At 36.5% G+C, this 23,234-nt stretch overlaps 1 protein-coding gene across 3 annotated transcripts in view; it reads left to right on the forward strand.

The window, feature by feature from the left end:
- Window positions 1-18,222, forward strand: part of SEPTIN7 (septin 7) — a 75,917-nt gene extending 57,695 nt beyond the window's left edge. For 2 of the 3 annotated variants that reach the window (XM_032183396.1, XM_032183395.1), the window contains exons 7-14: window positions 1,766-1,883; window positions 3,726-3,818; window positions 5,071-5,167; window positions 6,731-6,782; window positions 7,411-7,536; window positions 14,375-14,510; window positions 16,525-16,664; window positions 17,196-18,222. In XM_032183396.1, the coding sequence (XP_032039287.1) occupies window positions 1,766-1,883; window positions 3,726-3,818; window positions 5,071-5,167; window positions 6,731-6,782; window positions 7,411-7,536; window positions 14,375-14,510; window positions 16,525-16,664; window positions 17,196-17,235 (802 nt within the window). In that variant the 3' untranslated portion in view covers window positions 17,236-18,222. Of the gene's footprint in view, window positions 1-1,765; window positions 1,884-3,725; window positions 3,819-5,070; window positions 5,168-6,730; window positions 6,783-7,410; window positions 7,537-11,572; window positions 11,646-14,374; window positions 14,511-16,524; window positions 16,665-17,195 lie in introns of those variants that run through there. The other variant, XM_032183397.1, reaches the window with a different exon arrangement.
- The last annotated feature ends 5,012 nt before the right edge of the window (window positions 18,223-23,234 follow it).

Genomic DNA, 23,234 nt, shown 5'->3' on the forward strand with positions numbered 1-23,234 from the left:
GTGCCAGGATTGCTTCTGATATGTATGTCTTTGCCCAAACACATTTAAATTTCAACTGTAGAAGCTGGTTCGCATCTCAGGCACAGGATTTTTCTTCCCTTCTGAGGTTAATGATAAATCAAAGATTGAAAGCTACTTGCATCCTTTTAAGAATGTTTTATTCACCTGGAGTGTAATCCTTTGACTAGTGACAGTTGCAATATTCATGTTCTGGATTTTTTTTCCCCAGTTATTATGCAATCCTTCACCCCTTCCTATTTTTAACTTGATCAGACTTCTATCTAGTGGTGGAGAGAGGGAACTGCATTTCCAGGGTGTATTAGATGCAGGCCAGCTAGATCTGAAATTTGTTGCTTAGCATTTTATTGTATTACAAGTGATTACATTTCTCAGAGACTCCTTAAGTTGTACCTTCAAAACCAGGAGAAGGAGAAGATAAGTAGCCTATTCTGTTGAATAGATGGAAAGTAGTAAAATCTGTGAAGGAAGTAATGAAGAAATCCTGAGGAATATTCCTCTGGTAGTAAAAAAAAAAGCCTGTTATTACATTCAGCTTCTCTAGTTAGCATCTGAATGGTTCCAGTAACCATTTTGAACTACACAGAGTTCTAAACTTTGGAAAGAAAATGCTATTTTTCTAATGTAGACTTGTCTTCACTAAACTTCTTTTGATTAACATGCATGTTAATCAAGCAAGTGCTGTAGTTGGGAACTATCCTTCTCCTTTGGCAGCTGACCATCAGCCAGAAGTTGATTTAGGTGGCTTTTTGAAATGAGAGGGAAAGCATACAAGGGTGAATGGATAGCCACACCAGTGCTCTTAAACTAGAAATACATTAATGTTAGCTATTTAAAGGAATCATGCTGCGACTTTCAGTGGCAAGTAGAAGCTGTTAAACTAGAGATAAATACGTTTTCTGTGATGTTTTGTTTATTCTTTTATGTATGTATGTATATGGTTTCAAGGAGAAGCTAATTTGAGTACCAAATCAATCTGTTCCTAATCCTAATTTATTTAATATGAGAAATAATCTTGTTAAATCCTTTAAGTGAATCCTTTAAGCCTGACTGAACTTGTTATAATTCTAAAGCATTAATGCATCAAAACCTATGGCTTTACTTTAGCAAACAAGAACTATTGACCATTTTGACCCATATCTGGTGTTCTGATGTACCTGTGTGGTGGGTGTTTATTTTTTTTAAGTCATTGCCATCCTCTTTCATAATGTTCTTTTGTTAAACATAGTACTTCAGAGATGAGATACTTCTGCTTTGTTTGTATGCAGGCCACAGTTTTAACTGTCTTTAGCAATACATATAAAAAAGAATCTTACAGCTCACTCTCAGGAAAGGACATGTAAATAAACATAATTTTCAGAAAGTAGAGCTGGATATGTGAACATGGTATGATTCACAACTATAAACTCCTACCAAGTCAGGTTTTAAATAGGACTATTTTCCAGCTAATGACACGAGCTTTGCAACCTTGGTAGAAGAATTTTTATCACTTGCTTAAATGAATGTAATTTCAGCTAGCAGAATTCTCTTGACTGCTTAGTAACATTAACGTACAATTTACTTTCCTAGCATTATACTATGCTAGGGAATTCCTATAGCAGTTGCTGGTAGTCTTTTCTGAATTTCATTCTACCATCTATCACTTATAAATCAGTGCCTTAAGAACAGTTGTCAGGACAAATCCTGAATCATTTGTATGTTCTTGTTCAAAGCCTTGCAATTTATATTAATTAATGCTGTCTTTCAGACTTAAGCCTTTGGATATAGAGTTTATGAAGCGCCTGCATGAAAAAGTGAACATAATTCCACTCATTGCCAAAGCAGACACACTTACACCTGAGGAATGCCAACAGTTTAAAAAACAGGTGAGTTGAAAGATGAATATTTACGACGTGGACTAATTTAGTAAGCCGGTCCCTATGGAAATGGTGAGATTTAACTTCTTGTATGCAAAATTTAAACCCTGAAGCAGTGACTTGAGACAGCAAAGCTAAGTAATTTATATCTCTAGATTTAATTATATTTCTTGGTGAAATCTTGTTTCTCTCCTCAGGGAAAGATGTTTTAAGTGTAGCATGATTCTTGGCGGGTGAAGTATTTCACTACTGAGATAAAAATCAGTAAGGTGGGAAGGGAACTTTCAAGATTTAGGTGCCTAACAGAAGTTGTTTAAAATAAAGAAAAGAGAACAATAAAACATCCAAACCAACTAACCAAAACCAAACAAAGAATCCCCAAAACACACAAACACACACAAAAACAGTATTTAACAGTATTTACACTGTTACTGACTTTATTAGCACTTCAACATGAAAGTGAATGCCATGTAAAGATACATTAAATATTAGCTTTGAAACAGTATGTCTGTGTTAAGCTTTGGGCTGTTGCGATGTATTTTAAAGATGGTAAGATAATTGCAACATTGACACAAATGAAATTTTCTTTGTGTTTTTACAATAAATTTAGTAGTAATGCTTCCCAAGTGGATTGTTTTATTTCAGCTATGCAAGGAGGAGGATAAGGAGAACACAGAACAGGATAAAATGAGACATGAAGTTGATTTTGTTGAACTGAGTCCCATCCTAGTTTTAAAAAAACACAGGTTCTAAAAAAAAAAAAAAAAAAAAAAAAAAAAAAAAAAGAGTTAAGAAATGCTGTGCAAAAAGCTCTTGATTTAAGACTTAAAATGCAATGACATTTTCTGCCTTGGAGAAGTGTAGGCAAGATGCTGTAGACCTGAAGTCCATTTTGTTAGCTTTTCAAGTGGTTTTTCTTTGGATGTAACCCTGTGTGGAAGGGGTAAAAAAAAATGTAGAATGCAGAATATTTCTTAGTACATACATAGCTTTATCAATGAGTTGATGTTAAATGTGGCAGACTTTCCAAAATGAAACTTTGAAAAGAAGTCCTTGCCTGAATTGGAAGCATATATTTCTTGTAAGATTGCAAACTCATGAACCAGAAATATTCCCAAAGGCTCTGCAATGTAGCTGTCAGCTAAATGGCTTAATACTTTTCCATTCCAAAATTCTGGAAAACTAATCAGCTTGTTTCTAAAAATATGCTTCGGACAAATCAGGCACCAAAACAGTAAAGCCTCATTTTTGATCAGGCTGTCAGTTATTCTTACATTTTCATTAGTGCCTGCAAATATTTTTCAGCGCAACTTGCCACTGGAATCAGTCCATCAGTCACAAGCTCTATCTAAAATAGATGATCTTGCTTCAAGCAATAGGTGCTCAGGCAAGCTGGAAACAGAAAAGAATAGGTGTGACAGCAGTAGCTGTTGTGGGAATTAAAAGGGCTGAAGTATGCCAGCAGTTATCTACTCAGTGTTTTTTTCATAAGGTATTCAGTTGCTAGACTAGTCTGAGAATTTAAGTTTGATCGTATTAGTTTTTGCCATTCGCGTAAATCTCCCTGTTGGCCCAGACGTAGAAAACTGCTGGTTGATTCTTGTACCTTGCATTGATGGACAGTGTTCCGTTAGCTATGAGGTCTTTGGCTCTAATCCGCATTCTCCTGCCACAGGAGTGATGGTCCTGCTAATAATCCCTTGGAGTAGCCAGATGATGTTAAATGTGTACAAGTTCTATGATGTAAGTTAATCACCTTAGTATGCAAAGAGGGGGAATCAGATTTCATAGTCTTATAATAATTTATTTCTTGCTGCATTCGTCAAGCAAATAACATGTTCTTGTTTTTAGATAATGAAAGAAATCCAAGAACACAAAATTAAAATATATGAATTTCCAGAAACAGATGATGAAGAAGAAAGTAAGATTGTTAAAAAGATAAAGGTAAATATATCTTTAACTGCTTCTCTTTTGCTTTGACTGGGGGGGGGGGGGAGGGAAAGGGGAGGAGAGCGAAAAGCTTTGTTGATAGTGAAGAACCCACCAAAATGTAGAGGATAAAAAGATGAGAGGTTGTTCTAAGATGCACTGTTTCTTATTTGAGAGAATGAAGTTCTTTTCAGATTTGCTTCAGTCCTTTAATGGGTGAAATTTAGAACGAGAACATGAGATCACATTCTCATTAATAAACTTTTGAAAGATTACAGATCACTTGCTTTCTTTTTATTTAATCCCTGTTTGACTTCTACCTGCCTGCCACACTTCATTTGACTGTGAGCTTGGTAGGAGGCAAGGATCCTCTTTCAGGAAGGTGTGCAGTGGCATGAATTGCATGCATTGTACTCAATAGAAGTTATGTCTAACCAATTGATATACCAAAACCTTAATTTAGACGAATGACTAAAGGAAATCTGAATGACTGTTGGGCTGTCAGGCTGTTGCATGACTTCTTTGTTTGCTTGTGTTTTTTGGTTTGTTCTTTCATGTTGAAGTCCATCTTGTGGATGGACTTATCTTTTTTGCTCAGTAACTTTAACAGCCTATAAAAGCTTTTACATCTTTTGTTCCTGTGGGAATCGCGTAGGATAGATAAAACACAAATGGCACAAATGAATGCTATTCTGGGACTAAGATGTGCTAGCCTAAAGGAGAAGAGGAAGAATAAAAGTAAGGATGGAAGTCCAAAATATTTGGCTTTGTATGCTATTCCTTTCAGCTATTTGAAGCAGCTCTTGACTACTTTGCTTGTTACACTGAAAAGACTTTTGCTTCAGCTGAAAACAAGAACCTGAATTAGTATTTTTGGCAAATGTTTGAAAATTGGATGCAAGATCCAGTCAAAATAACAACCCTTGTAGCCAGTGGGGATACAAATTGATAAATAATTACTGTGCAAGTTAATTAAATAGAAAATGGTTTTGCCTGTGCAGTTTACCAGGTAACAGTAGTGTCTGCTTCTTACCCAGATTTACAGTATGTGACAGTGTATAGGGAATTTCAGAAAGGTGTGTGTGTAGAATGTGTGTAATAAAAACAAGTCAGAGGTCAGTGAATGCAACTATTCTGGCAGTTTGGGCAAGCTGCACTACAGTGTTACAGCACCCAACTGCTCTCAGTCAAGTTTATACATGATATGCTTTTGGTATATTTTTGCATTAGAGAAGATTGAGTTTTAAAGCAATACTTTATGTTGTAGGATCGTTTACCTCTTGCTGTGGTAGGTAGTAATACGATCATTGAAGTCAATGGCAAGAGAGTTAGAGGAAGGCAGTACCCGTGGGGAGTTGCAGAAGGTAAGGCTTTTTCGTTATTTGTGGCCATTTGAAATGTATTAGGATGTTAGTATTTATTTGAAATGTTTTTAAAATGCTTGGTATAATGTGCACTGGAAATCCATTGAATGTACTATTTTTTATTATTCTGACAGGAACAAGGTAAAGGTTCAGCAACGTGTAATTTTGCAAGCAGATTCCTGTTGAAGCTTCACTGAGGAATTATAAAAACCCGTAGTAACTTATTACAGTTCCTACATAAGATGAGACTTAAATTCCAAGTGTTTACTAGCATTCTTATTTTAATTTCTTACATATAAACTGTGTTCATTTCTTGAACTCTTTTTTTTTTCAGGGTATTCACATTATAAATGTTAATTTGATCAGCTTGACTAGCATAAATTCAGTTTAAAGTTTCTGTAAGAATTTAAATACCCAAATTCCTATACCTATCAAATACCCAAAATATATTAGCCTTAATTGTTGGGGCTTAGCAACAGGAAGGTAGCTTGTATTGAATTGAATAGTTTTCATAGTTCCTTTTTTTCCCTTTGTTTAGACCTTTCTAACAGTAGAAGATAAGCTTTAAAGATAATGATGTTCTTCTGACAACCATTGCTTGTGCTTTCACATCTATTTACCTATTTGAAACAGCACATGAAAAATAAAGCTCGCACCATGCCATATAAAGAAAAGAATTGTTATAAACTTGCATTGTTTTTCCATTATGATTACACGTTTTTTCCTTGTAGAGTGCATGTATTGAAGAAAGAGAAGATTTTTCTCACTATTTCTGCCTTTCAAGGGCAATGACTATAAATTCAATATGGGTCAAAATAGCAAAGAATCCAAGCACAGTATGGACCAATACTTTAAAATGCTGCAGCATTTCTCTTTAAAGTACATGTCTGGCAGGAAATGAGGTTTGGCACAAAGCAAAAACCAGCTGCACCAGAGATGATCAAGCTTTATTTTAAGGCTCTTGCGTTAGTATTTTGAAATGTACAAAATGGTACTGCTCTTCTTTATTTTAAAACAAACTTGAGAAATATTTCACACTCGGGTTGTAGACAAGTGCATCAAATTGAATATACAGACTTCCTTTGTCTAGTTGAACAACAAAAGATGCATTAAAATTGAACTAAAGACTTATATCTCCTTTGGTGGGGCTGGAGGGAGAAATAGACTTCATGAAGTCTGTCTTCTAAAGGCTTTGGGCATAACTGGATCTAGACTGAGGTCTTCAGTTAATGTCTGACCTTCAATAATACAGCTGTGCTGACAGGGCCTCCAAGGGATCATGAAGTTAGTTAAACTGGCAAAACTGTTTCTGCTGAGGTGGTTTATTCTGCTATACTGATTCAGGGTGCAATTTTCTAGTATGGCTTAAGGGAATATACCTTGGCTGGTAAGATGTACTGATAAAGTCGTATCACTAATTCTCTTCTACTGTAAACACGCATCCTGTGTGAGTGAAAAAAGTCTGGGCGTAACCTGTTGAATGAGCATATGAAGTGGATGATGTCTTTGAGTAAAGCATATATTTTGGTTGGAGTCTCAAGAAAAAATTATAATTTTCCACAGTTGAAAATGGGGAACACTGTGACTTCACAATTCTGAGGAACATGTTGATAAGGTAAGCGACTAATGGGTAACATGGAGTTTTCTAGTATGTCTAACAGGCTGGAAAGTTTTATGTTGGAGGAAAAAAAGATCTAAACTTGTGAGTTCATACTAATCCAGTGTTTTTAGTTGTAAACAAAATTTGTACTCTTTGAAACCAATTTGTTTAACCATATATCTAGCTAGGGGTGCCAGTGAAATTTTTTTATCGGATACCACTCTTCTTTTTGATTTGTTCTTTTTTTTAAAAAAAAAAAAGGTGATAAACGATAAGAACCCAAGTTGTCTGTTAGTGCTGACGTGTACTTAGTTGCAGGCATCTTTTTAAATTTTCAGTGTCAGTATTTTCTAAAGCAACCTTCATTGTGTTAAGCGCTGAGAGGTTTTTCTTCCTATATTCACAGCAGTTCAGTAAGTTCATCTGCTCTAACAATTGCTAGTTCAGTGCAAAATAATCAGCTATTTCTGTGACTTAGCTGTCTTGACAACTCTTATTTAAATGGAAGAATGACAACATTGTGGGGAATGGGGCTTTAATGTCAGAATATAGTTTAAGTCAATCTGCACAAGGCACAGAGACTAATTTTGCACGTAGTATTTTGTATTTGTGCACTAAGCTGATAAATTACACTTATTGACAGAACTCATATGCAGGACCTGAAGGATGTCACTAACAATGTACATTATGAGAACTATAGGAGCAGAAAACTGGCAGCTGTTACCTACAATGGTGTTGACAACAACAAAAACAAAGGGCAGCTAACAAAGTAAGTTTTTGTTGAGATTGTATTGCTCTTTAATCCTTCCGCTATTTTTTTAGTTGGTTTCATGGTGGGAATTACTTATTTCACTTTCTATTCTTCAGTCATTTGCCTCTTTGCTGCATTCTGGTCTGTGAACACTATACTTCTGGCTTACTCATGTTTTGTTCTGTTTCATTAAGGTTTACACTAGTCTTAAGTGAATAGGTTAAAAAATGGGGTTTAGTTGGATTCAGTTTTGAAGAGAAACCATACGTTCACTGTTTCTGAGTTGTATTTCATTAGTAGATACTGGAAAATTTTTGTGCAGTAGTGTTTCTATTTTGGTATATATACTCTTTTGGCATTATTTCTTTTTGTATGAATACTCAATAGTCAGCATCAGGGATGTTTTTGAGAGAAAAATAGATTAATGTTTATTTAGAAACTTTGGCAATCCAGACGCACTGTCATTATTGAATGGCTGCCATGGCTTCTTCTAAGGTTGTTTATCATGATAGTGGAATTATTGCAACATCTTCATCCATTGTGAGAGGAAAGTTGCAATGCAGGGGTTTTGCTTTTATTTTTGTTGCGGTTTTTGCTCTTTAATGCTAGTAAGTCATCTTGACGGCCACTGACCTTGACGGTCATCTTGACGGCAAGCTGTTTGCCAACACGGTAAAATTATTTGAAGATTTAAAAGCAAGCTTTATTGAATTCTTCATATACAATACTATTTGAGAATACCATGTTTTTTTCATTTAATACATGCATTTTCCCAGTTCTATATTTATCACCAATAATCGGTTATTAAATTATTATGAATTAGTGATGTAGTGAGGTCAAGTCTCAGACAGAAGTAGTCCTCAAATATGTTTATAGCACAGTGGTTACTTCTCACTCATATTTATTGCCATCACATTATCCCTGATTTACATGTCAAGGCTCCTGAGTACATATAGCAAGTATGTTAGAACTTTTTCTCAAGCTGCACTTCATCCTCATGACAGTACAGTATTATGGCTGAGAGGGGAGGAGTTTTAAAAACAGAAATTACTAAATGAGATAGTCACCATGGAGAACAAATAGCACAGCTAGGAGAACAACAGGGAAGAAAGCCCTCTTGAGCGTTTGGGTGGAAGATCTTTAGCCTAATTCTTTGTTCAATGACAGTGGATTAAAGAAAATGCAGAATAGAGGATTACTCATTGCCTCCAGCATCTATCTAACTTGCTATTGTTATACTTTTTTAGTGTATTGTTCACTTTATTTTTTACTGTGCTATTTGCTATCACTGTACTGAAAAGTGAAACTTTTTATTGCTCTTTTGTGTATCATAGGAATTTGTTTTGATTTTTAATGCAGTGTTTAGTAGCAGTTTATCTCTGTTTCTGAATCTCAGTGGATTTTCTTCAGATTTAGAAGAACCTTGGTTTTTGTGATAACATTTACTATTTCTTGTGTTTTGTGCCTGTTTGTATTTATGTTAGTCTGTACCTACAGACTTAGTCTATTAGTTATATCCAAGGTACTGTTTGTTGTTTTTCTTCTTTAAAAAAGTGATTTTTTTGATTCCTATACTACAAACAAAATAAGATGCATTTCTGTATATATACCTGTACCAGAAGGACTTCAAAAACTATGTTTGTATTCTTCCTCTTTCAATCTTTTCAATCTTGTCAATCAGTTGCTAATTTCTGAAACTTTTTTCCACTAGGATTTGTGCTCCAAATGTTTGGAATTACTTTGCTTTCAGAATCATGCTTAGTTTTTTGTCATCTGAGGTCACTGTGCTGTTCCACCTGAATATTTATAGCACTTTTAGTGCCTTTTGGAACTCATTTTCTTGCTAAGAAATCTGATGCACAGAATGTTGCAGCACTGAATCTCTGATGTGAATTAATAAAGGTGGCACTCTGAGCTGTCAGTTTTTTTTCTCAAGAAATAAGTTATCAGTTTGATTCAGCCATCTGAAAGGTGGCAAAATCTATTGCAAACATACGAAATTTTGAATCTTTTGCAGTTTTTCTTCAAACTCAGGATGACTTAAAAAATTATAAATCATGAATGCACATGCTGGTTATGAAGAAGCTGATGCTATTCTTGTCTTGCTACTTTTTCCATATGTTGAATTATCAGCATTTTTTTTAAGCCAAAAAGCATGTTAAAGCTTAGTGTGCTTTCATGGTTTTGAATTTAGTATAGGTGAAGCAGCATAGAGAAAATTTTCCTAATAACCATGCATGTCTTCCTAGAAATCAATTGAAAGGGGGAAGAATGAATGCTAACGCTTTATCTGTGCATCCCCTGAGGAATCTTATATTTGGCTGCTTCCTTTTTTGAAAGAAATGTCTGTGTCTCAAAATGGAGCAATATCTGACTTGTCCTCTGGAAATCTGATTCTTTAATGGGAGATGGGTCCAGTGTCTCTGTCTGAGAATAGAGACATGCTCTGATGCTGTCTGGTGGTGTTACAAGCATCCTGTTAAACACAGATACAACCTCTGGCTCTGGAAACTCCTAACCTGCTGTTTCTTTTGTAAACTGGAAGGGTATATATAGGCAGAGATTGTACAAGCTGTGGTTATTGCACTTCTCCAAAAGATATTGGAGACCAGATCTTTTTACCTTCAATGCAGCTATATTTTTCTGATCTTAGCGGATCTTTATTTTTCAGGCAACTGTTGACTTATTTCTTTGAACAAAAGTGCAAATGTGAAAATCAGTATGAGTCCACGTTATAAGATTTAATAATACTGTGCAGATGAACTGAAGCAATTTGTTCTGTCTAGATGATAATTTTCTTTGATTTTTCCCTCCTTTGCTTTGGTAAAACTGTAATTGACTTTTCTACAAGTAACACACTGACCTAAGAGCCATCCAAAGCATGCACCATGATTACGTAGTGTTTTTGTGTTTTATGTTTAGTGTCTGATTTCTTCAAATTGTCAAGATCATTTCATCTCTTAAATAATATATAAATAATCATCAAGGGTAATCTTCAGGTATAGCAATAACTTGTCTCTTCACACTGTGCAGTAACTATAATTTTACATGTGCACTATGTGGCGTATGCTAAAATTTGCATTTGCTCTGAAATATAAAATTCTTAAATTGCTATACAAAGTTGATATTTTCAGTGAGTTTCAACATAAAACCATATTTAATTGAAAGTCGTGTTGTATACTGTAAAGATCAGCCTTATTTATCTAGAGATTTGTTCAATAAACTGGCACACTGGGTCACAAAATACACAATGCATAAATCCTTCTAACTGCCTAGTTTAAACTACTTCTAACTCCTTTTGACCATATTCTTACTGTTATCTTACCAAAAAGCCAAGATTCTCTGCTTCCTTTTCACCAGAGAGAAGGAAATTCAGTGAAATAGTTCTAGGGTATTAAACCCATCTTACTTGTTGTGAGATTTAATATGAGAATCTTGTTTTCAGACTATTTTTTCTCCTCTATGGTGTATGTGAAATGCTAACCCAACACAAGCTCAGGGTAAAGCATCAAGGTCAGGGGAAATAACTGCAGTGAAGCTTCCTCCAGAGCTGAGCACAGCCTCCGGTGAGACCTCTGCTGGCCATTGATGTGAAGTGCTCTTTTTGCAGCACAGGAACATTATTAATTTCATTAATAAAAGGACATCATTGATAACATCCTTTACTAGGAGATAATTTTTAATGAGTAGATAAGCCTCGATATGGCTTCGGTTTCATAAAACTTGTTTATAGCAAGTGGTTGTTTGTGTCACTGAACTATTTAAAATTGCTTGAAGAGCTTGCATACTCTAGGTAAACTATTGCTGAAAATATCTGCACATCAAATCTGCATTAATATCTACACGGTGTAGTGATTTACTAACTGAACTTTAAATATAATAAGCTTTAACTAACAGTCTTTCCTGTTACTGTGAAAAACTTGCTTTCTGGGGGAGCAGATAATTAGCTTTAGGACTCTATTAATAATGAATTTACTTTTTTAATTACTGCTTTTTGGTTTTGTGGTTTTATTTAAGCATGCTAAGCTAAGCCTCTGTATTTTTTGTTTTTTAGATTTGACACAGTTGAAGGCATGTAAGTGGTCATTTAAATTTTTCCAAAAAACTTAGACAAAAATTATTTAAACACAAAAAGGGTTTTACTGTTTAATGTTTCAAATTTATAACAGTTTTCTGTTATCCAGCTCTTGGCATTGTTTTTTTTTTCCCTAGCTGTTTTTTGTTGTTGTTGGTTTTCTTATAAAGCACTGCTAATGTAAATTTTAAGAACTTATAAATAATTTCAGGGACAAATATCTCTGTAAAAACCCTTTCTCTTTGGGAACTTTTTGGCTAAGCCTCAAGACAAATACGGTCAAATTTCAACAATGAGTAGAAAAGGCTGTTTCAGTGCATAAATTGTGAAATTTACCCAGTTTCTATCTCAAGCTCCATCATGTTTATATAGATGCTTATGAAAATTCCACTAATTCATTATAGTTATCTGTAAATTTACAAGTTTTCATTGGATTGGGAAATCAATTACTTCAACCTTCTCTGACCATGGGTTTATCTTACTACTGGCTTGCAGAGGTTCCACTTTGCACATATGCAGAATAACTTTTTAACTTTTGCAGATCTTAGAGGGCTGCTTTAACACACATCCTGTTAAATCAGTTAAATGTTTTACGTATTTATTTAGTGTTTTGCTTTCAGCTCTTTTTTGCTTAAGCCCCTTGTATTATTTTATCCTGAAATAAAGGATAATGTGCACTTACCCATGTCACATACTTATGACCCAACAAAACTAGCTGTGACCTCTGTTGTAAAAATCTCAGCTGTAAAAGTTCACTTGTAAGTTTATCAAATGTTCTGTGCAGACTGTTTTTTGCCACTTTCTCAAATTCTCAAATAAGCTTGCCTGACATCTGTGTTAGATGATGAGGCTGTCAACAGAAGGACAGTACTACTTCCCTCCCAAGTCTATGGGAAATGCAGCAATGATCTGTTAGTATTCAGATCCATGTCTCAGTTAATTTTTGAAGAGCAGGCATATTTGAGAACTTTACACCTATAAAAGGTAACAGTGAAATAATTTTATTAGGACAGATGGTTAGCTTACACAAATACTGCTACTCACCTCCTCTTTCATTCTCTTCTTACGCGAGATATTTTTTGTGTATTATTATATGTGACCCGTGTTTAACCAAGTTTTTTTCCTTGACAAAAGTTCCTAGCAGTTGGCCTTTTGAATGGCTAGAGTAAGCATTAAACTGAGGATCAGTTTCAGTTCCATATGTAATACAGAATTTTATTCACCAGTCCAAACTTGGCAACTATTAGTTCAGATTCAATCAGATTTTTTGTGGAAATGCCATTTTCTTTCTCCTTACCACTCCTGATCGTAACCTTTAAAGCACATTTTAAAATGCTGGTATTTGAAAAACTGTTCACATGGCCTAAACTTTATGGGACCCTGCTTACTTTCACTGTATGGCTAGTTGTCGAAAGCAAGCAATAAGGATAAACTGAGCCATTAACAGTCAAAACAGATCTTAAAAAACACATTTTAACTATGGCGAATATGTAAGCTCATTCCTTTAAGAATGAGTGGTACATTCTGAATCAAAATAGATGTTGCTAATTTTATTTCAGTCATTGCTGGAAGTTCCTTAATTAGTTTGCCTCCTAGAGTGCTTTTTCTGCATGAATTGAAGCAGAACAGTTTGGGGTTTTTATGTTTGTTTTAAGCACTGAAAGTGAAAATAATATTTCTGCTAGGGCTTAAACTTGCCATCTCTAATTTATAATTTGCTTGCCTGAGCAAATTATGCATACATTACAGCAGATAGCCTCTGTTGTTGATTGTAACTGTTCCCTATACATTGTTTTCTCCATTTTTATCAATAAGACAACTAAAACTGATGTTTTCCAAAGCCATGCATTCTCAAAACTGAAAAAAGAGGCCAGTGATTTGTTTGGGTTGCTTTTGTTGAACAGCATGAAATTCTTATGATAAGGCTGCATATAGCAATCATCCTTAGATCAAAACCATCCTGTTTATTGGGTATTTAATATGAAACTTGCTGTTCAGAGCTTGCACCACATTCATGTGGGTCTCAAGCTTATATAGCTTTAAAAATTCTGTAGGATTCCAAAAAGTAGTAACCATTAAATAAATAAATAAATAAATATATATATATATATATATATATATAAAGATATATAAAGATATTATTTTTTATACATCAATTTAATGAATAATTTTCTGAAGGAAATTCTTCCAGCTATCATTTTGATGAATGTTCAGTTGCCCAAAACTTTTTTGCTACTTTTTTCCAACTTCTTTGGAAGTATGACCACCTCGTTCAACACAGTTGCAATGCTAACTTGATGCTTACAATCACTCTGAACAGTGACAATTTAAAGGAAAAATGGGACTTCTGTCTGAAACTCTGTTAAAAATTTTTATTAATCTGTTCTACATAAAGGTTCTATCTATTGATTTTTATATATATTTGAACTGCAAAGAACAAGATGCCTGAAGATCACTTGGAAGATACTCATTTTTTTTTATTACTTGTAACTTTGGTTTATTCCCTACCCATGACCAGGTTCTACCAAAGATAAAAAGTCAAGAGCTTCTTTAACCGTAATGTAATATAAATCAAAAAGGGGGGAGAGGGGGGAGATATACTGTATGAAATTTCCTTTTGGTAGGAAGCTTAACAGTTAATGAAATAATGCAAAATGAATGTAAGCTGTGTTATTTATCATAATGCTTCAGGATTTTTATCTTTTTTTATACAGATACCCAAATATTACAGAAAGAAAAAAAGTTTTTATTAGCTAACTACTTCTTCTGGATTTGTGGCAGGAGCCCATTGGCACAGATGGAAGAGGAAAGGAGAGAGCATGTAGCCAAAATGAAAAAAATGGAAATGGAGATGGAACAGGTGTTTGAGATGAAAGTCAAAGAAAAAGTTCAGAAACTGAAGGACTCTGAAGCTGAGGTAATGAAAATGTCTTAAATATGCTTGAAAGTGAACAAATACAAAGATGGTTCTTTTCTCCAAGATTTTCCAACATTTTACGTGTAACAAAAACTCAGTTATTTTTCCCAACTTTTTCTCTTTGCTGAAATAGGATAAGCACAAACTTCAAATGCAACTTTAATGTTCATATACATTCTTGTTTTATTTTCACAATCACAGTATTTTGAAATACTCCTTAATTTTCTTACCCTCTCTTTTAAAATATTAAAATACTATTATTATTATTAAAATATTCCCCTCTTTGGAATATTTTATACCTGTTTTCTTACAATTGCTTAAAAAAGTTCTTCAGACTTTCATGTTTTACATAAGCTAATTTAGTAATAATAATTTGCTTTGCATACTGAAAAGGCATTTGAGGAACTTCTGATACAGTGTCTAAGGGATAATCTGAATAAGAGTTACTAGATGAAGAAAGAGGCAGGCATATCTTGTTGGCACTGTTTTTGTATCGTTTAAACATACATAAATTTTATTGATACTTAACTAATTTCTGTCTCATCCAGGTGAATGGATTTTATTCACAGTGGAATTGTTTTTATGGGTTTCAAGCAGCCCTTGAAGTGTTTTCTTTTTAAGAGACTAGTATAAAATTACATTAAACTAGAAAATTAATTTTAAGTTTTGGGTAAGCAGCTTCTCTCAAGAAGCTTAATGGAAGAGCTTTAAATAGTCAATGTTCATAAAGATGCAGTGTGGCTCCAAATTTGAGGGAAAGTGAGGAAATTTGGCAGGGTAGTTGAAATGCTTGCCAGTCTAGGCATTGTAAGGAGCCATTGTATACTGAATCAGGTTGATGGCTTGCATTTTTTTCAGTCTATTTTTTTGTTCATTAAAAGAAGTCAATAGGTAAACAAAGGATATAAATACTAAGGTAGACCAGTCAGAAATTTGAGAGTTTTAAAGCTAAGTGTTTTATTTGAATCACAGTGTTTATTTAGGTATTGATGAACTTCTGCTTCCTTAATTTCTGTAAATATTTCAAACCCATTTATAATTCTGGCTTCCACAATGTGCTGTGACAACAACTCTGTAGATAAATTGTTATATGGAAAAACAGGGCAAAAAAAACGTCTTTTTGCATGTACTATCTCTCGACTTTTTTCACTGATAGCATCTTGCTGAATTGAACAAACAATTAGAAACTGATAAGTTTTTTTTCTCCCCTTTCTTCATTCACGACTTCGTAAACTCCATTGTATATCTCTATAAGTAGGCAGTAGACCGTGCTGCGTTTAAAGTATATTAAAAAAAAAAAAAAACGTAAAATCTATGTTAAAGGGTTTGCATAAGAATAAGGACTTGTAAGAGAGAAGAGGGAGTTTTAATGAAGTCATTTAAAAAAACCTGTTGCAGCACGTGAATGGGATTACTTTTCCTCACAGTGTCTCCATTCTTGCATCCAGGGCATTTGATTGCCGGTCCCATCACCAGAAGCTTTCAGGAGAGACTTCTTATGCAATACTGGCAGTGTAGACAATTCACTTCAGTAATACTACTAATAATTCGTTTAATTAGTGAGTAAATTAATCCATTTAATAATGTTTTTCCAAACAGATCCTTAATGTAGTTAACACTATAGGATGAAATCAATGTGTGTTTTTTTTCCTCCAAAGTCAAAGCTACTATGTTATGTATTACTGATATTAAAATATTTTGTAATTTGCTTAAGGTTTGCATCAAATACCAACATTTCCTTGAGTTTCCTGTTGCTTGCTGCATGTAACTGGCTACAACTCCTATTTGTGACTCAGGCAGCATTTGGGGAGTTTTCTGTGAGCTTTACAACGTGTTTAAGGGATTTAAAACGCTTTTCTTTGTGTTTAATTATACCCATAACCTTAGAAGTTTTGGTTTAAGAGTTACTTTCTCTGAAGAGAAACTGATACTATCTCACTTTAGTATAGTTGCTGATGTTTGTTGCTGCAATGTTCTGTGTCGTTGCTGAGTCCGTTCATGACTTTTTCTATAGCTGCAGCGACGCCATGAGCAAATGAAAAAGAATTTGGAGGCACAACACAAAGAATTAGAGGAAAAGCGTCGCCAGTTTGAGGATGAGAAAGCAAACTGGGAAGCTCAGCAACGTATTTTGGAACAACAGAATTCCTCCAGGTAAATTGATTCTTAATCTGCAGTTCATAGTAAATGTTCTGTAACTTTCTGTTAAAAGGAAATTTCCATAGTAATAATGGTCAGTGGTGTTTGACCTCTATGGAAATTCATTTAAAATCCAATAAAAAAATGAAACTGCATTTAGTTGCAGATGAACACCTCTCAAAAATACTGGGATTATTATTAGCTTCAAAAGCAAGTTTTAATCTGGAAAAATGCTATATTCATACATAGCCAGATCTATCTAAAAAAAATGTAGTATTTGAAAGGTAGATCATATCAGACTTCTGAAGGGTGGAGAGTTAAAGCTTCAAGAATTAAACTGATTAAGTCTGCAATCCACAAGATAGGGTAACGTGATAAATGCACTGCTTGACTTCATGCACAAGTACGATGAATATAATACATTTTCATACAGTGTATTGGAACCTGTAAGACTTGAGAAAATGCTTATTTAAAAAAAAAATCATGTAAAAAGTGAATTTAATAACATGTATTCGATGTTTGACTTTTTTTTTTATATCATTGTAGAACCTTGGAAAAGAACAAGAAGAAAGGGAAGATATTTTAAATGCATCATTTTGACCACCAGTTACGTATTAGTTGCCAATATGCCAGCCTGGACATCAGTGTTTGTTGGATCTGTTTGATCAATTTTGCACCAGTTGTGTCCATAGTAATGGATTTAACAGCATGACAAATTTTTGTTAATTTTGATGGAGAATGAGATGCCTTGAATTGTCTAGGGTGTTGTGTACTTGGAAAAATAACAGCTCTAAGTACCTTTTTTCCTTTTTTTTTTTTTAAAACAGATGTCATTTTAATGCAAAAGAAAACATTTTACTGTTGTACAATCATGTTCTGGTGGTTTGACGGTTTACAGGATATTCAAAAATGCAAGGACTCAAGACGGTTTTTAGTGAGGACAAATTGCCATAATATGATGCAAACGATGCTTCTTTATTACTATAATACAAGAATTCCATTCAGTGCAGCATATACAATAATGTAATTTAGTCTAACACAGTTGACCCTATTTTTGACACTTCCATTGTTTAAAAGTACACATGGAAAAACTAAAGTCGTAGGCTTAAAGTGCACCTAAGCTTTTTATAACAACCCTTTTATGTTTTGGATTCTTTAAATATATGCTATTCTCATTTACTAACTTCTTTAGCCTGAAGGATCTCATTACTGCTTCATTTTTGTAATAACATTTAATTTAGGTATTTTTCCATATATTGGCCCTCCTAAATAGAATATAGCTTCTTTCATATGGTAGGAACCAGTGAGTAAAACTTTCCTTTAACTCCCTTTTTACATTTTATGGTAAGTAGCAGGAAAACACATTTATAGGTCATTTCTAGGCAAAATTGTGGAGTTAACTACCAACCTGTTTCTACCTGTGTGCAGTCTTTCTTTATTTTACTAGAAATGGGAATATGGCCTCAAGAAAAAGTCACCATTTCGCATTTAGCTGTATTCATATACTGCATTTCTGTATTTTTTTTGTTTGTATTGTAAAAAGTCACATAATAAACAATGTTGTGATGTAACACGGTGATGTGTCAGAAATCTTAAAGGAGTTGTATAGCCAAGCACTTACTCGGGAAGTGCTCCAGTTTTCTCTTTCCCACAGGCCTTGTCTTTGTCCCACATTGACCTGTCTTTGAATTGCCTGAGGAATTAGCCTAAGGTACAGAAATGCCTGTGAGTTGTTGAATTGTTAGTAAATCTTGTTTGAGTGAGTAGCTGGGGGCCAGCTGTGCTCTGCATTGGCTGAACAAGTATCTAGCTTGTCCAGAAGAGGGCACCAGCTGTCCACACGCTCCTGCTGTGTGTCAGACCTGCTCCAGGCCCAGGAATACTGCCTTTGCATCGTCTTTTATGCCCTATGGAAGCTTTTATGTGCATCTAGCTGCATTTTAACACATGTGCAGCCTCTTCAGGAACTTCTGTCATCGGCAAGCATTTGTTTTCTACCCTTTTATTTTGATTTCAAAGTGAATTGAGACAGTTTTAGTAGTAGTAGTAGTCAGGAATTTGGTATATAAAGAACAGAAAGAACAGTTGTAACTTCTTAAACTGTTGCAGACTCCTTATATCTTTTTGTTTGCCTGCAAAACAATGAAGAACAGCTTTTTTTTTTTCTTTTTTTTTTTTTTTTCAGATGCCACTGTATTACCCCTGCTGCCATGCTTTCTTTTATGTGAATTACACTTATTGGAAATGTCATTTATTCATACAGCTTCCCAATGAAGAGCTTTTCAGTAGTCTGTATAAAGGACTCCTTTTAAGTACACTGCCTCTTTCTTTTCACAGAAGACACTGGTCATCAATAAGTAGACGTAGTTTTCCCTTTCAAATAAACAGAATTGCAAAATAATTGCAAAATCTCTCATCTTTTAATATATCACAGCTCCTGTCTGCCCTGCGTGCCCTCTCAGGTTTCAGTGGAATTCATGAAACTGAACAATGTGAAGAACAGGCAAAAGTTACTGCAAGGAAAAGAAGCGCCAGCTCTGAATTGCTTTTAGGATTGGTCAAAGCTCTGGATTTGCTTCCTATGGAAATGGTTGTACTTTAGCATTCCCATTTGTTCAGAAATAAGGATTTAATTTATCAGCAAATAATTTTAATTGTACTTATTCTCTTTCTGTCCCTACCTTAAACCCACCCTCACCCCACCCCCCACATTTGGGGCAATCAGAAATGAGGTTATGCTCTCGTTAGGTCTTTGTATGAGGGCATAAAATATTATATAACATAATAGCTATTGTATTTGAATGAACATTTAGAGCATATGGAAATCAAATGTTCTGAGTTGGTTTTGGAAATGGAACATTGTCCGTTTGTTGTCCCTTCTGAACTTGTTTCTTAAATGCTTGGATTTTTATGGTAAGTTTGGGCTTCACCAGAAAAGTATGAGTTTGCCAAAAGTTAGATTTTTTTCAGAGTTTCCACACTTGTAATAAATAGAAATAAATAAAATTACCTTGAAAGAGTAATTGTGTAGCCAATAAAAATGTTTAAGCTGAAGAAGTACTATGACAGCCCATTTTTTCTCCCACTGAATATATAATAATAAAAACATTTTATTTCTGTAAACTAAAAACTCACTTTACTTAATAGCATCTTAAGCTTACTTATTTGTGTTGCAACTCAAAGTACCTGCAGCAGAGGCTTTGTTGTGGGCTGATGTATAGCAGTTGGTCAGAAACCTATTGCATCCAGGTGACGTTTTCTCTTGCCTCGCTTAGTTTCAGCTTCAGAAGGAGGCTGGGGGTGCACCAGGAGCTGTGAGGGGACGCAGCCAGGGCAGCTGGCACGCACTGCCCGCAGGGATGTCCCACACCATGCAGCAGTGGTGTGCTCAGCAATAAAACGGGGGACTGCCACCACTCAGGGAATGGCAGGGCATCACTCAGTGGGTGGTGAGCAATTGCACTGTGCATCGTTTGCTTTGTATATTCTCTTATTATTATTTTCCCTTCTATTTCTGTCCTACTAAATTGTCTTTATCTCAACCCATGAGTTCTACTTTTCCCCCCTGATTCTCTCCCCCATCCCACTGTGGGATGGGGAGGAGGGGAGTGGGCGAATGGCAGCATGGTGCCCAGCTGCCTGCCAGGTTAAACCACAACATGGGATGATGTTGAGGGTTTCACTTTTCACAGCAGCTTTCCCATCTGGTAGTCACTGACCAGCTGGTGCCCTTTCTGGTTCTTCAAAAGGTACCTCCTGAGTTCAGGTGACCTTGTGTCACCCGAGTACTCCTTGTGAGCATGCTGCTCAAGCAATACCAAAAACACTCCTCAATTTGACAGCCTAGGGAGAGAGGTGATCTTCATAATATCCAGGAAAAGCATAACAAAGACGTCCTTACTTGTTTGAGAAGAGGGTTGGTTTGGTTTTCTTGATTCAAGAAACACCTCAGTCTGGCTTTAACACAAACAGCTTAAAACCATGTTTTTAAAGGTTTCAATACAAATAAATCAATATGGGAATCAGGGACTGGGTGGGAGATTAAAATTTTATGCTTTGGAAGTAAGCAAAAGGTGTGGCCAAACCAGGTGTAGCTGTAAGTGTGGAGCCGACCAGTATATTAAGGGTCCATCTTAGCTCACACAGTTTGTCCTTGGGTAGCAAGGGCAGGCTGTGTTATGTGCCCAAGCTAAGGGCTTGCTTTTCCTTGAGGGCTAGCTTTTGTATGCAATTCTCAAGTTTCTTGCCAGCTTAATCTTAATGTGTTCAAGCCTCTCAATACTGTTTACATTCCTCCATTGCCAACATCTCAGTTTCCTGGGCTTGTGCTCTTTAAGGTTCATGAAAGGCAATTACTCCCTTCTCCACAATCCGATCATGCTTCATCCCATATCCTGTCGAGGAACTTGTTCTGCTGGGTGGCTGGTGGGGTTGGTGGCCAGCCAGCGTGCCAGCCTGCTGCTGGAACCAGGACCTGCTGTTGCTCCTCCTGGAATGAGCTGCTCGCGTACCATCAGGAGCTGAGCACTTCTGAAATTCTGCATTGCCTTGTTGCTTTTCCCACCTCAGTCACATGGTTATTTCTCCAAGGGAATACTCAGCTAGTGCTCTTGGATGCTTCCATGGCTTTTATCCAGCCCCAAATGTTCCACTTCAGAAATGTGCGCTGTCTCCTGGTAAAAAAAAAAAAAACAGGAGAGGTAAGCTTCAGAGGGTGCGAATGGGATTCCTCACCCACCTGGTGATTGTGGAGCAGCGTGTTGTTCCACAATTACATTGTGCTGCTACGGCTTCTCCTAATTTTGATTATGTCCAGCAGTGAGGAAGCACAGCACACACGAGGTCTTTCTTTCCCTTCCTGTGGTCTCCAGGATGTGTAACTCCAGCTGTGAGACCTGGGAGCCCAAACAATTCATCAGGATCCACCTTGGGGACCCTCAGGAGGTAGGAGGGGAGCAGGGTCTGCAGAGCAGGCTGGGCAGCCAGCCAGAGATGCTGCCGAGGCACCCGCAGCTCTGCCCCAGGGAGCAGCTTTGCTTAATGCAAGTGCTAATAATCTGCTCTGTGTGCTGCACTCTTCTAATGAGCTTTTAAAAGCAAATGACTGAGGGAACCAGGTTTCCAAGTGATATAATGAGAAGAAACCGCTGACAGACTTAGGGAAATGAGTAGAAATCTTCATCCATTTGCCTCGTGTTTTGGAGTGCAGCTCAAGTTCTCTCATCTTCCTGTAATGTATCACCTCGGTGCTGGCATCCGGAGAGGTCTCTGAGGCGGCCACAATGCTTGTTTTTTGCAGCTAGAGCAGTTTTCTAATAAAGGCGATCATCTTGCAGCTTGCCCTGAGATAGCCTGCGTAAGTCAAGATAAAATTTGTGGTTTTGATTTATTAAGAGAATATTATTCCTCTGCCTTCTCCAATTCCCTCCTTGTCTGCTAGCAATAATCTCATGGAAGCCCAAGGAATGGAAAGAGCAGCTGTTGAGCAAGTCAGAGACAGGTTTTATAGTTCTTAAAGATTATTGATAGCCAAGAGGAACCTGTTTTCTACTGCCAAGAGCTTCTCATGAAGATATTAAAATAGTTTGTTCCTTCCCTTTGGAAGCCACTGGATCACTTCTTCCTAAAGTGAAACATCCCCATGTGCTCGTGAGGTGAGCACACACAAACCATGGCAAGTACTTCTCAGGAGAGAAGTGGCACCCAGTAATGTCTCACCCAGTGCCATGGCTTCAGATCTTACACAGCCTGTCCCACGCTAGTCACAATGATGCTGTGTTTTGTGGACTGTGCTTGTCTTGCAAGGGCAGCACCATTTGCAGGGTGGCTGCTGCCTTTTGGAGCGAGGGCTGCCCTGCTCCAGCCCCTCCCTTGCCCATCATTGTACGGGGCTGCAGCTTGCCCCCAGCTTTGCCCTGGTTTCAACCGCAATGTGCCTGTCTGAAGCTGTCCTGATTTCCAGCAGCACAGCAGTAAATGAGGTTCTGAAGTCTCCACTGATCTGAATTTTGCTTATGCTGGAGAAGGTGGTGTTAAAATCTGGAGACAATTTTTTGCCACCATCTTCATTCTGGCCAAAGCAGCCCTGCTCTTTGGGTGTCAGCAAAGGTAAACCAGAGCCACAGCAGGGTGCAGGCACTGATTTCTCCCTAAGAGAAAGCCTGTGCTTTATGTTGCAAGCCTGAAAACTGCGAACAGCCTTCAGGCTTCCACCTGGCTAGCAAAGACCATTGAGAACTTGGATGAGTCACCTAAGTCATTATTTTCTTTAGTTCTCCATATAGAAAAGAGAACAAATCACAGATACTCTGGTCTCCATGCAAAAGCAAAAATGTCACCTTTCTTGTGGGAGATGAGGGCAGGGGCTTGAGTATTAGTGAAATTGAAGCAGGTTTGGCCACAGTGAACAGCTGAGAGTCCTGTCACCTGCTAGGGCATGAGCCAGTGCAGCTGCTTGCTCATTGCCTTCACTCCCTGCTGCTGCTTTGTGTTTCTGTGTCCTGTGTGGAGCTGAGAGCTCAGCCGCTCCTCATATGTCTTTCCCTCTAGGCCCTTCACCATCTGGACACTTTCCAACAGTTTTAC

This window comes from Aythya fuligula, chromosome 2, assembly GCF_009819795.1.
Source record: "Aythya fuligula isolate bAytFul2 chromosome 2, bAytFul2.pri, whole genome shotgun sequence".
Taxonomy (NCBI): Eukaryota; Metazoa; Chordata; class Aves; order Anseriformes; family Anatidae; genus Aythya; species Aythya fuligula.